Source organism: Diorhabda sublineata, chromosome X, assembly GCF_026230105.1.
Source record: "Diorhabda sublineata isolate icDioSubl1.1 chromosome X, icDioSubl1.1, whole genome shotgun sequence".
NCBI classification, from domain to species: Eukaryota; Metazoa; Arthropoda; class Insecta; order Coleoptera; family Chrysomelidae; genus Diorhabda; species Diorhabda sublineata.
The window spans coordinates 32,921,676-32,936,707 of record NC_079485.1 but is presented as its reverse complement, the minus strand read 5'-3'; the positions used below and the strand labels follow the sequence as shown (position 1 = coordinate 32,936,707).

Below are 15,032 nucleotides of genomic sequence, written 5' to 3'. Positions count from 1 at the left end.
TTCTTTTTCAAATACCGACCGAAGTTTTAAGACCATATTTAAATGGTAAGCACGAATCAAACATCGCATTTCAACGCATCTTTCCTACGATTCATAACAATAATCTTACTGAACTCAAACCAGCCATGCATATATTTTGTGAAGAAAAGAGATACAGAATGTCTAACCGAAACTAAAACATTGTTAAACACACTCCTGAGGTTTATTATTATTAGGATGAGCGAAAATTCAAGATTTAAGCGCTTCTTAGACGTAAGTACATAAATAGGCTGATTTCATTGAATGCTCGCTTAGAAGTATGTAAATATGTGTTATGGTATTATATTTTCTTTAAAGGTCACATAGATTTTAGCAGCTATAGTTAACTCAATACCAACATATATTTTTTTGTCAAGTAAAATAGTCATTTGCTGTGTAAAAATTGAATCCGAATCAAATAACCTATATCGTAGCATAAACATATCTCTATACTGAACAGAGCTCCTAGACAGATATAGTTTTGGGCGAATAAATGTGAAGCCTTTATATTACTGACACGCCCTAGAATCATTCATATAAAACAAGTAATTGTTAAACTTCTTTGAATAGCAATTTGCTTTTTGAAATGTATCAAATATAACGTAAATTACAGTCTAAAGAATTATTTTAGAAGATATTTACTAATGCAAATGAGAGACCTAATACAATATCTGGAAAGATATTGACAATTAAGAGACGGCTCTGTCTCTGGATATGAATGTAATTGATAACCATTTCCATGTGTGGAATATTAGCAAACAATGTATGTTTTTGTGACTCGGCTGCATAGAGACAGATATATGATTGGATGCTGCTTTTAACTTGTAAGAAACTATATCTTTTTTCATTTATTCTTTTTCTTTCCATTTTTCAATTCGAACTTGATCAGTAGTTAATCAAATGGATTACTGTTGACAACTGTTACATTTTCTAATCATAAAGTTTGTTTAGCACCCGATCATATTTATTTTATTGATTTCGCGAATATTTGTAATATATATGAGAATCCATGATTATGATACATGAGGCGTTGAAACTTATTAACTTAACTTAACATGCCTAATTTACCACAATTTCTATTTATCAAAATTTTGATCGAAATTTGCTTCCTATCGAAATTAACAAGGTTCAAAGTCAATCATATATAAGTAGTCATCTTAGAAATAACAAAATCTCTAGAAGTCTTCTCGGTAACTGAAAGATTTATAACAGCGATACAAGTGGTATAATGGCAAAAAGAAATTACCAAAAATGTATCATTGACAGGTATGATAAAAATAAAAGAAACAATAGAACACATTACATAAGGTTGCAGAATACTATATAGATAGACACAAAGCATCAAGAAAAATCGTTTATCAGGAGTTATGAATCAGATATAGGCTAATGAAAATGCATACTATAAATACACACAATCCAACATTATAGAAATTAGAAAATATACTCGGATAGGACCATACTAAATAGGCACAGTATCGCACAATAAACAAGACAAAATGATTGTCAATAAAAACTGGCAAATAAACAAACTACTAAAATAGTACAGAAGGTGAGACAGTAAAGGCCCAATGGACCAAAAGGTTAATACCAGACATCAAGCCGTGGGTTAAGTGCGAGCACCGCCAAGTAGACTACTACCTGACACAGGTCCTAACAGGACATGGCGTCTTTCGATGTTATGCCAAAAGGTTCAGAAAAGACACCACGGATAGATGTATATACTGTGCCGCCGTAGACACTGCCGAACATACCATCTTCGTATGCTACAAGTGGAGAGAGGTCAGAGACAGGACTTGCAGACAGCTGGAATGCGAGCTCACTCCAGACAACATTGTAGAGAAGATGCTTGAAAGCTCAGAGAACTGGAAATCCTAACTCCTAATCCCGAGAGGGGAAGGGAGACGTAGGGTAAAAGGAAACCACTGATAGCCCGTCACTCATGAAGTATGTTCCAGGAACGATGCCATAAGTGACAAAAGGGGCCATAGACGACAAGAAGGACACTCCAACCGTCCGAGCCCCTCTGCTGAGCAGGACTCCGCAGAGGTGGTGAATGTTTCCCAGCAAATTGCTGAGAAGTGTGAGGAAGTCGTTTAAAAAAAAAATAAAATAGTACCGATCGATAATAACATTACACAAAAGGGTCAAGAAAAAGTTACACATGACTAGCAATAGGATTAAAAAAAATATAAAACAAAACAAATCTCAATAGTACTGATAGTTTCGTTATATCAGGGACAGCAATAACAACAAAGAGTTTCACAAAATACCTCACAAGAATAGACATCGGTCCACGGGTTCATAAAAATATACAGAAAGCAGTACTATTGAGAGCAACGGCAATATATAGTAATATTCTTTATCACCAAAAAAAAAAGGAGGAAAACACTAAGATACGGCATGAAACTTAATACTACCAGAATATCGAAAACTGAAGCCCGCCTTCCCAAAATGTAGAGAAGAAAAACATTATTCCTTATAAATCTTACTGTTACACATAATTATATTTCATTAATTGTCTTATTAAAAACAGCTAATATATATATTTTGAATTTTTAATTTTGAAACAGAAGAGACCTAAAATCAAGAACATTTTGGTGCAATATATATATATATATATATATATAGTTTTTTTTGATAATTTTTAAAAGAAAGATTAATTTTGACGTTTCATTAGAATTCACATAATAGAACTATACTTTTTACTCAAATTATTTAGATCTTTTTTATCATTTATAGCTTTTTCGTTCTTATTAATGTGAACCATTTCTAAAAATACCCTTTTTAGTGTGTTAGATTCCGTTTCAAGAATTTTTGAATCTTGAAAGGTTTTTTTATATTTCATGGTTCGTTAATGCAGTTCTATTTTTTATCGTATTGATGACATCTTAGTCTATTTTCTAAATACTGAGTTGTTTGCCCTCTGTAGACAGGGTCACAATTAGTTCAAGGCACTTGATATATAATATTACTTCTTTTGTTTTTTGGTTTTTTAGATTTTAATTTAGTAAAATATTTGTATAATGTATTATATCCTTCATGACATACTAATATCATATTTATTGAAATAATTCGATAATTGTTGGGAAAATCCTTTTATATATGGTAAGGAGAAATGTTTTATATTTTGATGTTTCGTTCCTGTTTTGTTTAAATTGATTATAGTATCTGTTTATCCTTTTCATTTTAATTATCACTAATTTCAAAAATAAATTGGAAAACAAACAACAATAAAACAATATCAAACCTTAAAATATAACTAAAACCAAAAAAAACACCAAAAAACAAATGAAAAACTCAATTCTTATCACAATCGACATAAAATCAAGAACATTTAGAAGCATAAACATATCAAAAAGTCTAAAAAATAAGAAATTGAAGAAATATATATATATATATATATATATATATATATAATGTAATCATCCCTTTTTAGGATAGATAGAAGACTGAAGACTGAAAAATATTTTGGACTTGCTTAGTAGAAAATTTTCGTAACGCCTTCCGTAATCCAGATAAAAAGCTTTAAGGAAAAAAAATGTACACATCTCTTACGATTTTGCTGGTATTTCAATATAAAAAAGGTTATTTAAGAGCCCAAAAAAATAATATGTCAAAATATTGTTCTTGTTGATTGATCCATAAAGTTGTTATTGATGTATTAAGAAGATCAATCAAGTTTTTATGTAAAGATATTTACATATTAACTTCTGGATTTATTTGTTTTTGATTTTGTTCTAAAATATTTATTGAATTATCGTATCTTTCTTCATCATCTGAATCAAGAGTTCCTAAAATACATTTATCAATTTTTCCTACTGCATTTATTAGTCCTTTTTTGACCTAATTTGAGAATAAATATTTACTGATTTTTTATCTCAAGTAATAATTAAAATTCTTATTTTTACCATAATTTGTTCGGCGAAGGTATGGTACGAAATAAAATTTGTAGCGTTATCTTCTACTATTTTTTATACTATAAAAATGTCGCGTTGACTTTTTATCTGTATATCAACTTATCTTAAATCTATAGAATATATAAAAGTTTGTATGGAATATATAAGTTCACTCAGTCCTAAATTAGTTTATAATAACAAGATATTTATTTACGTTACTTCTAAATACTCCATCCTCAATTTTTGGTAAAGGGCTAGAAGTATTTTCTTTCTGCCTTTCTAAATTTAGGTAATTATAATAAAAATGAAAATATGAGAGGGTTGATCAATTCTATTTTCGTTTCTCTCATTATAATGACATATCACTAATTGCATTTATATCGAAAGAGACTGGATTGTTAATATGTCCTCTAATTATTTGAAACCATGTAAATTGAGTAACAGAATGAATTATCACCTCTAAGATATCAAAAATGTTAATTAGATTAAAATTAAATTGTTCAAATATGAATTATCATCTTTTTTTGCAGTAGCAAAATGCAGTTCAATTTTATGTGATGTACAAAAAGGCGTTGTTTTTGAATTCCGATCCACAATAGGTTGTTGTTTTATATGGTAATACATGATGAAATTAATTTAATAAATTATTAGATAAGAATGATTTGCTATTTTAAAACCATCAATATTTATATGACCAAATGGTTTAGTAGCTGTTGAATGGGGTTGAATTGAACTTTTTAATGGAGGATTTCTGTCAGTCTCATTTTTCTAACAAAATTTGTTATGTCTTCTGACATGTTTGGTCAATAATATTTTGCACTAAGTGAATGTTTATGTTTATTAATGTCTATGTCCATTTTTGTATACATGATAATGCTCCATCTTTTTTCTCTGTTATTCAATAGTCATTATATCTTCAACAACATTTATTCAATGAACAAACAAATAATTATTTAGGATCAATAAATTCTTTTATACTTTGAATTATATTTTGTTCATATATTTTTCTCTTTTATTCCTAATATCATTTACTTCACCGCTTGTTATAAGTATATAAGGCTTTATTTGTAATTGAATTATTTGATAATCAAATATATTATTTATTTCATTATTATCACTTTTATTTATACTATTTTCACTATTTTCAATTTTTTTATTCCTATATTCATTACATACTTTCACATTACAAACCTATGTATGTAAATAACATATTGCTGTAATAATAATTCCTCTAATTATATTTTTTTTTCTTTTTTTAATTGACTTCCAGAAATATATCATTAACATAAGCAGTATATTTATAGCGTGTGAATGTAGTAACATTGCTCTGAAAATTAATATCTTCGCCATCATGTGCCTGATTTCTTTCTTTCTACTTTTTATTATTTTCTTGAAAAGTGTGGAGTGATTTCTATTTATTTTGCCATGGAATTTATTATGTTCTAAGATAAATTTTTCTCGAGTTAGTTCATTTTTAGTTTTATCTCGTAATTTGATATTGATAATTTTTCTTTCTCTTCCTAATCTCTTCGATTTCGCTTTTGTAATTCTTTGTTTTCCATCTGCGTCTGTTTCTGTATCGTTTCCAAATGAATCAATTGTTTTGAGTTTTGCGTTATAATAATCATTGTTTTACGGTTCCTTTGACGCGAAATTTGGTTGTTGTTTCTGACTGACAGAAATATTGATTATTATGTCATCTATTATTGTTCATTACTTTAATTCAGAATATGATTAAAATTTCTTAATGTAGCAGACATCAGCTCTGGTCTACAAAGTTTATATACAGGTAACTGATTTGGTCGGGAAACATTTTTATTCAGACCAAATACCTAACCTAACCAAACACCTGTGCATTATTCGGATAATTACGATGTTGTGATGAAGGTTTTATGCTAATCGGTTGACTTGTAAAATTGTTATTATTATTATATATTATGCGAAAGACTTATGCACTACTCAGCTTAAGGCTGATAACATTTAGCACATATAAAGTATCAAAAGGATAAACTTGCGTACTGTGTGGCAAGTATCCAATATTGCAGCCTTTTGAATGACGTCGTAGGTGTTTTTTGGTAATCCCTGTTTGGCGATGCTATCGTACAGGGTCTTAGGCATGACACCAGTTGCTGATATAATATCTAGAACTATTTTCGCTGTGCCACATCTGTTTAATATCAATTGTGATATACGCGTATTCAGCCAGTTTCTCCTGGTGTTTGTTGAGAACGTTAATAGACTCTACTATCAACCAGTACGATGTCAGGCTGTTATTCGTTACCTGTCTATCGGTGAAAATGGACCTACTCGTAATACGATGTATAAATTTTCAGAAGACCGAACCCGTTAGCCAGTTTCTGGTGGATGATGTTACACATTTGATTATGCCGATGTAGATAGTCAGTATTAGCTATCTAACACACTACAAACAGATGTTATAAGTTAAATAGTTTCTGGTGTTAGTTGACACTTTCTGCATTTGTCATATTGAGTGCTAGGATCCTTAATAACATTTTTCCTGTAGTTATTCGTATTAATAACTTGATCCTGGATAGTCAACATGAAGCCTTCGGTCTCTGGAAACAGATTTCCGTTATTAAGCCATCTATATGAAGCTTCTTTGTCAACACGTGGCTGGTAGAGGTCGTGCTGATGTCTACCGTGTAGTGCTTTTGTGTCGTTAGATTCTGGCGATGCAAGGTTGAGGGTTGAGTAATCCTTATACGCCTTGGATATAATTCGATATAGGGCAGAATTTTCTGTTTTTCTCTGAAAGAATTCACGTAGTGTCAAAAGTGAAGGTTAACAAAGTCGATCAAAGTTGTTCTAATAGTGGATAAATTCGGATAGTGATTGTTGTTATTCGTAATCATTGTTCATCTTAACCTCTGAATACCCTCTAGCTCTGCTTTCGTCCACTTCAGTATTTCAAAAAAGTACGTTAAAACAGGCGTGGTGTAGGTGTTGATTGTATGGAGTAAGTTGTCTGCATTTAATTTGGACTTCATATATATATATACATATATATATATATATATATATATATATATATATATATATATATATATATATATATATATAAATGCATCTAAATGTTCTTGATTTTAGGTCTCTTCCGTTTTAAAAAAGTTTTTTTAATAATTTTTGAAAGAAAGATAAAAATGACGTTTCGTCTTTTATTTAAATCTTTATCGAAATTTGATAATATTGACACTGACAATTAATAGTAAAACACAAAAAATTTTAATGATTCAACAGTCATTAATAAATCATAATCTTCCATAGATCTTAATTTTGAATTATACAATACGGTATTATAGAACTTAACTAATCAATTTATAATCTTTTGATAACTCTACACACTTAGTTCAGCAAGTTTCCAGCTTTTTCAAACCATCCTAAATATGATATTTCGGAAGTTTACTAAAATCAGTTTTCACCAAGTAATATTTAGGATATTTAGGAATTAAAAATTAGCGGATGCAATCAGAATAGATAGATATGGCAAATGAGGCAGTAAAACGTAACGTAACGCAGTCTAATTGGAGGATGATGTGATAATAAATGTTGCACTGGACAACGAAAAGCACACGTGTTCTAATGTAATCGAATGTAATGAACTGAAGCGCCCTAATTCAAATACTTCATATGTTTTCAAATACACCCATAATACTATCTGTATCAATTCACAATATTTGAAGAAATGCTGGTTTTATTGAATTATTTTTCAAAATTACTGTCCAAACGTTGACTGTAGAAATTCATGGGCAATGAGCTATTCAAAATAGCTTGTTCAATAAACTAATATGATTCCAAGCTTTTTTCCTCGATAACCAAATCTAAAATTTCATTGTTTCAAGTTAACCTTCCAAACCGGTTAAGCAGACGTTTTTTGAATTGTTTCCAAATAATGATCTGAATCAGCAGCTACTATTATCACGTGAAAATTTTTGGAGGAATAATTTTTTAACTCAAATACATTTATTTTCATAAATGGAGTGATATTTTGTTTCATTACTTACATGAAACTAAATAATATATTGAACAAATATGCGGCTAGAAACATATTAATAGAAAAGATCATCTTATTTCTACATGAACGACTGATTATTTTTTCGTTATCAATACATTCTATGGTGAATTGATACATCTGATTTTATTTTAGAAAACAAAACTAACTTGAAAAAACTACAAATAAATAAAAACTTTCCCGCTAAATGCGTTCCCAAATTCCCTAAAAAGATCAAATGAAGGCAAACAATGTACTATAATATACATAATATTATATTTGATTTTTATATTACTTCTATGATCGTTCTGCTCATATAAATGATTTTCTAAATGATCTTCACAATTATTGTTATTAAATATTTCATGGAAACAATAAAAATTCTAATATTTCAATATTAAACACCTATTTTATAATAAAAACTTTGTTTCAGATACAACAGGTCTGTTGTAATAAAAACAATGATGCTATAGACATGGTTGACCGACACTTTCAGACTATCGACCCAGAAGACATAAAATCCAGGCCAAGGTAAAACTTTGATTGAATTTCAATTAATTTTAATTCAGTTTAAATTTATTATGACTGTTTCACGCATTATGGGTTTCTGCCCAAAAAGTTACTTTTTACTCTATCAAGAAAATAGTAAATAACTAAATTCACTTTTTTTATATCAATTACAAATCGATTTCATATACAGATGCGTCAGTGAGCTGTTGTTTCTGAATTCTTTGTTGAAATTTGAACAAACAAAACTAATGGTAATGATTGATCATCATCTTGGATTTCTGGCCCTTATGGAGTCCTATGTAGAAGTCTGTAGAAGTTTGTACAGTCCTAGTACTCCGTAAATGATTAAAATTGTGTAGATTGAAATCATGCAGAAGTGAGAAGGGTCTTATGCTGATTAATTGGTACTGATTATAGCCGCAGATTGAGTCGAGTTTGGTCTTAACTATGTTTATAAGGTAGTTTTGATTTTTGGCAAGACTCTAGCTTCTCTTAGTAACACGGATTTTCTGTTCGCAAATGTTTCTGTATTTATTCCGAAGTGACATGCTGGATGAAGTTCGATGTGGTATTTCTGGCGTAGTACACGCGTAGAAACTTTAATAGCCTGGGTTCCTACCTGTTGAATAAATGTGCAGTTTATTGAAATATATGAATATTCGCAAAACATTTGATCGTAGGCCAGCTTGATCATTGTTAATAATAATAGTTGTTGTATACATAGATAGTCCATTGATTCGTAGGCTATCTTCTTGATTAGATTATAATTGTTCATACATTTTCAACTACCCCTTTTAACGTTCCTAAGTCAATCACATTCAAAAGTAAAACTGTTTTTCAATCAGTGAAAAGCTGTAGAGCAGTTTAAGCAATTATGTTAAGCTGATCTAATATGTTCTATAATTTTATACAGGGTGTTCAGAGACATGACGTAACAAACTCGGGAGTGAATATATGACGTGAAAATAATACTGTAACATAAACAAAAATTGTATGCCTTTAAAGTTGTGAAATCAGAATTTATATTTTCTAAATTCTATATTCGAACATTAAAATTTTTTATGGATGATTACGATGTCCATGTGATTTGTTTGTCGGAGTAAAAAATTCTACACTACTACCTGAAGACCAGGGGTGGCTCATGCCCAATGGTTTACAATCCCTAGCTTTTACAGGACCAACCTGTACAATCTAAAGATAGCAAAAATAAATTTTTCAATCGATTTTTCAGCAAAAAGGTACTCTTTTGATTCAATCAAAAGTTCTTACATTAAAAATTAGGGGCTATTCAGTTTCAAGAAGTTCTTAAGTATAACATATAATTTCTATATGGTTATTAACGCAATAAATTATATAAGGTATAAAAATAATCAGAAATATAAAATGCATTATTATTTATATCAATTCTCTTGGTCAAAAAGTTATGTAGATGTGATGAAAATAATCTTTGGTACATTTATCAAATATCATCCTGTCCTATTATTCTTATTCTTCAATCGGGAACAACAGAGCATATTAGATGTAATGACATTTTTTTCTCCAACCCAACTGTTTTTTTAATGCAAAAGTATGTCATGATTAAACAGAAATAACAGAAATCAATCTACTATTGGAATCCATATGACTAAATATGCTGCCCTTCTTTGTCTGCAATTTCAATAAATGGTGACTTTGACAATCGTAATTTCCCTGTCACTTGAGGAAACTGTAGTATAACCTATTTAAAGAATCAAACAATATTTTAGTAGTGCCGTTCTATTTCTAACCTGACCTAAGTATAAAATTGTTGAAAATGTTTCGAAATTTGTATGCAACATTAGATTTTATTATTGTTTGTAGATGTTTATATTTGAATTACATATAACAACCAATTTAAGCCTACTGCTTTTATCGTTCTCATTGAAAATGTTCCAATTCAACTGTAGGAAAGAAAATCAATGTTATTCCTATATAAGTGAAGGTTCATCGCAATTTAAGTGAAAAAAAAATATTTGATCAGGTTAATCTAATCTCAGGCGTGTTGCCGAATATATTTTTATCAAAAAATCGACAAATGTAGACATTTATATACTTTGAAGGGATTTGAATGAATTCTGTCTAGTGTTTAAATCTTATTTTTAACGTTCCCAAGACAGAGATGGATGAAATTGGAAAAATTTCCTTTGAAAAACATATTTGTAAAGCACTTAATAGAAATTCTTTATGTAAAAGTTTGATTCGGTGTGCAAACTACGGTTTATCTAGTGAAATATATATTTCCCCATTAATCACTTTAAGTTGAGTGAGCTAAAAAAACCTAACCTAACCAACGTAAAAGTAGTATAGGAGAGCATCTAAAAAATTGTCTGACTTATACTGCTACCACTGACGGATATACTGCACTTGAATTTTCAACTAAGACGCTTATTGTTTAGTTATTATTTTGATGTACGAGAGTTGTTTCTTAAGTTTTGAGACAGACAAATGAAAACAAATATTTATAATTGGGTATGGCTTTATTGTTTTTTCCTAAATATTTTTCATTAAGATCATGCATGCGTTTGAACCAATTATCGGAGCATTTTACATTCCGATTGAGGTATCTCCAAAACATGTGTTTTGGACGCATCAACCACTTCTTCAAGTGTAGAAAAACGTTGACTTAAAATTTATATTTCATCTGTATATATTTCGATGTTATGACTACTCAAAAACATTTTTGTTATAACTGATGTGTGGGAGCTCGTATTGACGTGGTGCCTAGATTTTCCTAACAATATATTTTCATTAATCGGTCAAATCAAAAGTACTACGTTTTAAACCAATATATGTACTATTTTTGCTAAAACCATAACATATAATTATTGAAAGTATTCCTCTGAATTTGTTTGCCTATGCTAAAAATTAAAATGATAATGAGATCAAATAATTATTAGTGCTGTTGAGAGTCTGTTGAGAGTAGCTCTGGTAGTCAAAAGAAATGACTGCTTTCAGTTTTTGCAAATAGCACATCGTAAAATTATGTGCACAAAGTTTGGTTTTATAATAAAGAGCATGCGTAACTAAGTGAAAAATTGTTCTAGAAAAGCCATAGAATCCTTCTTGTATATACCTTCTTTATTAATGTTATTATTAGATGTGTTTACTATCCTATGCTTTGCTGAAGACACCCCTAGTCTATTGTAGACTCCCCAAACCATAAAATTTTTAAATCTGTCTGCATACACAGCTGAATGACCTATTATGCTATTTTTTAAATACTGATTCTGTCCTATTTAGACAGTCCTTGTACTTATGCTAAGGACAAATGTTTTATGTTTTGATGTTTCGTTTCTGTTTTGTTTTTAAATTGATTGTAGTATCTATGTTATACTTTAATTCATGTCATCCTGTCACAAAAAAGATCAGTGATAAAGTTTGGCGGATAGATCTATCCAACTATGAGATTCTGAATTTAGATGCTTAGCTATTTAAAAAGCAAACATTGCATTTAAAGAAAATACTTACCCCGAAAAAAAGACAACATATTAAAGAAATGGATAAATATATACTATAAGCAATTAAGAAGTGAAACAGAAACAAAACATAAAAACAAAAAACATTTCTCCTTGCCATAAATACAAGAACTTTCCTAACAACTGTGGAATTATTCCAATAACTATGATATCAGTATAAGTCATAAAGGACATGATATATTATACAAATATTTCATGAAACTAAAATCTAAAACACCAAAAAACATATCTATATTTTGATGAAGACTAAAAGAAGTCGATACGTAAAATTTTTATTTGTCTTTAATTAAAAAATTATAAGAAAAGAAGAGATCTTATGTATTGATCGTCTGGGAAATAATCAATTAAGATTTCTGGTATTTGAAAATTTTTACAAGCTTCAATAATATCAAAAATCACAAAAATCACAATTAATTATTTCCCAGACGATGAATACATAAGTATTCGAAAGCTAGGAAAATATATTGAAATTAGTCCACTTTGGTTTTCCTTGCCACGTTCCGAATAAAAAACTACTTATATATATACATATATATAAGTAGTATTATTCATATATATTTATTGGCGTTCCATCTATTGTGGATAATAGCCCGCCCTATTGGATTCATCTTTGCGATAAACCAATCATCTGTGAGTTTTTTTCATCCACTCTCCAACTTGTCACAGCTTCAAGTTCGCTTTCCTCACTATCTTGTTCCACTCCTTTGTATCTTTCCTCACCTCCACCGCTGCGATATTCTGCATTACTTGTTGCTTTCAGTGTGCTTTAAGTCCTATGGTTGGTTACAGTCTGTTACCTTCCGCATTAAGGCAAACCATTTAAGCCCTTAGATCTTTATCACTATCATTATGTCACCGTGAATGAATTTATACAATAAAATCCATAAAAATAGATAAACATTACATATGCTAAAGTTCTGTGTGGATTAGATGTGAAACAAACTAAAAAAATATTTCCCAATTTGGCACTAAAGAATCATATATAACCAGTTTTTGTTGCTGCCTTCTCTGAGAGGGAGGTAGGGAGGAGTACACACTTTACTGGGTGATTGTGAATAAGAAAAGCCAAATAATCTTTAGCACAACATATTTGTGAAGCATTGCACTCATATTCTTCATCCAGGTGGAGTGTGTTTACTGTTTAACATTACCTTCAATTATTATAGTGTCTCTCTCTACTGCTCTATGGTCTATCATGAACAGAATTTGAACATTTGAATAGAATGAAATATTTTTGTGAGGTTTGTTAGATCTTGTGTATAAATGTCGTCACTCATGAACTTCTTTTCTTTTCATTTATTTTGCCTGTGGAATAAAAATCCATATTTCTCTATTTCAAAGATATTAGGAGTGATAAACAGATTTAAAAATACAAAATGTTATGCAGATAGTCTAAACGAATAATCTTGGAAATTAATTTGTTTGGTAGAATATAATGTTAACAGCTCTGATTAACAAAATTAGCGATTCTAGACTATTGTAATGTTACATATTTACTTACTTAGATTGTTTATTTTTAATAGTTATATCATTTTTTGAAGCACAAATATTCGGATTCGATAATACGTAATAATTAATTAACAACTGTTTAGAACACTGGTTTTTAATTAATTTGGAAGTGTTGAGGACTCAAAACATATTTGTTAAAATAAATCGTGATAATTAAATAACTTCGACGATTCTGTTTCATCGCCCTGATCGCTTAAAGAATGTGGAGTGTGGTAGAAATCCAGGCAATCCATAAAAATTGAGGATTTTGTCCTTCATCGGCACATCAATCAAATTTGTTCACATCAGACTGGTTCGTTGTTGCTACGAGCTTTCCTAATAAAAGTAGAAAAAGAAGTATAATAAAAAAATATCGGAAATGATTGGAAATTTTCATGTTTTTATATTTCACATGGATAATTTATTGTATTTAAAAAGTTAATATATTTTTAATCAACAAAATTACAACCTGTGATCAAATGAATCTGTATAAGGTGCAAAATAGATACTCAGGAGTCAATCTGATATAGGAACCAAGTATAGCTGAAAATATACTAACAATTCTTCTTGATATTTGACAATTTATTTAGTTAAAAGTTATGAAGATCCGAAATAGTCTAACTCAGCTAACTGCGAAAATTATTTTGGTATCTTCGGAAATATGAGCGAAATTATCCGAGTATTGTATAAATGTTTATTTTGCGGATACTATTTGTATGTAAAAATATACGCATAACTACCAATATTGCCAATCTTATATGGGCAAAAAGGTTCCTCGGTCATTTTGAATAATGAGATAATAACTTGCGTAAAAATGCGAATTCAATGGCTCAAAATCTAAGAATAAACAATAACTTTTAGTCAATCAGTCATAATCCCTCATTTTTTGAATGATCAATTTTAAAAATAATGGTAAAATTCTTATATGGTAGCTTGTATTGCCACCACATATCATTATTGGAGCTTTCATCCAGTTTTTTCTTCGCCTTCAGTAATGCTTTCATGACTCTTGAGTTATAATTCCCCACTGTTCAATAACCACCTCAAGGTATTGGAAAACTGATGTGGTCTTATGTAGTCGGGCGTTTTTCTATATTAACGTGAATCCTTCCTCTATTTGAAACGGCGTATGGAATAACATATTGCTTAATACTTCTTGGATTTGTTGTTGTACAGTCAGATTTCCTAGATGGAGCCCGGATATGAAATTAAACTGAATTTTTCTATAAAAAAATTTCACCCATAATTGTTCAAAAATCTTCTCTAGAAGTGACTCATTTCTCCCTGTATATTTTTTCAAACTCGATCGTCTATTTAAACATAATCTCTAATAACTTCTGACTTATTGTTTGAGTATGCTGCGAACTGAAACCTGAGAGATGGGTCGATTTTTTGCATGCAAGTTTAGTTTGCTAATAATTTAGAAACGTGTGATATAGAAATTTGTAGTTTAATCTTACACTGAGAACTGAAATGCTATTTGGAGCATTTCATATGCTATCAACTTTATGGTTTGGGAACATACAAATATCCATCATTTATATTTATTTCGTTCCTCTTTATTTAACTACCTCTGCATTCATGCATGAAATTTGAAACGGAACTTGGAAAGTAATT

At 29.8% G+C, this 15,032-nt stretch overlaps 1 protein-coding gene across 1 annotated transcript in view; it reads left to right on the top strand.

Moving 5' to 3' along the window:
- Positions 1–15,032, top strand: part of LOC130451739 (atrial natriuretic peptide-converting enzyme) — a 116,466-nt gene that overhangs the window by 42,621 nt on the left and 58,813 nt on the right. The window contains exon 2 of the mRNA XM_056790955.1: positions 8,357–8,454. Within this exon, the coding sequence (XP_056646933.1) occupies positions 8,399–8,454 (56 nt within the window). The 5' untranslated portion in view covers positions 8,357–8,398. The remainder of the gene's footprint in view (positions 1–8,356; positions 8,455–15,032) is intronic.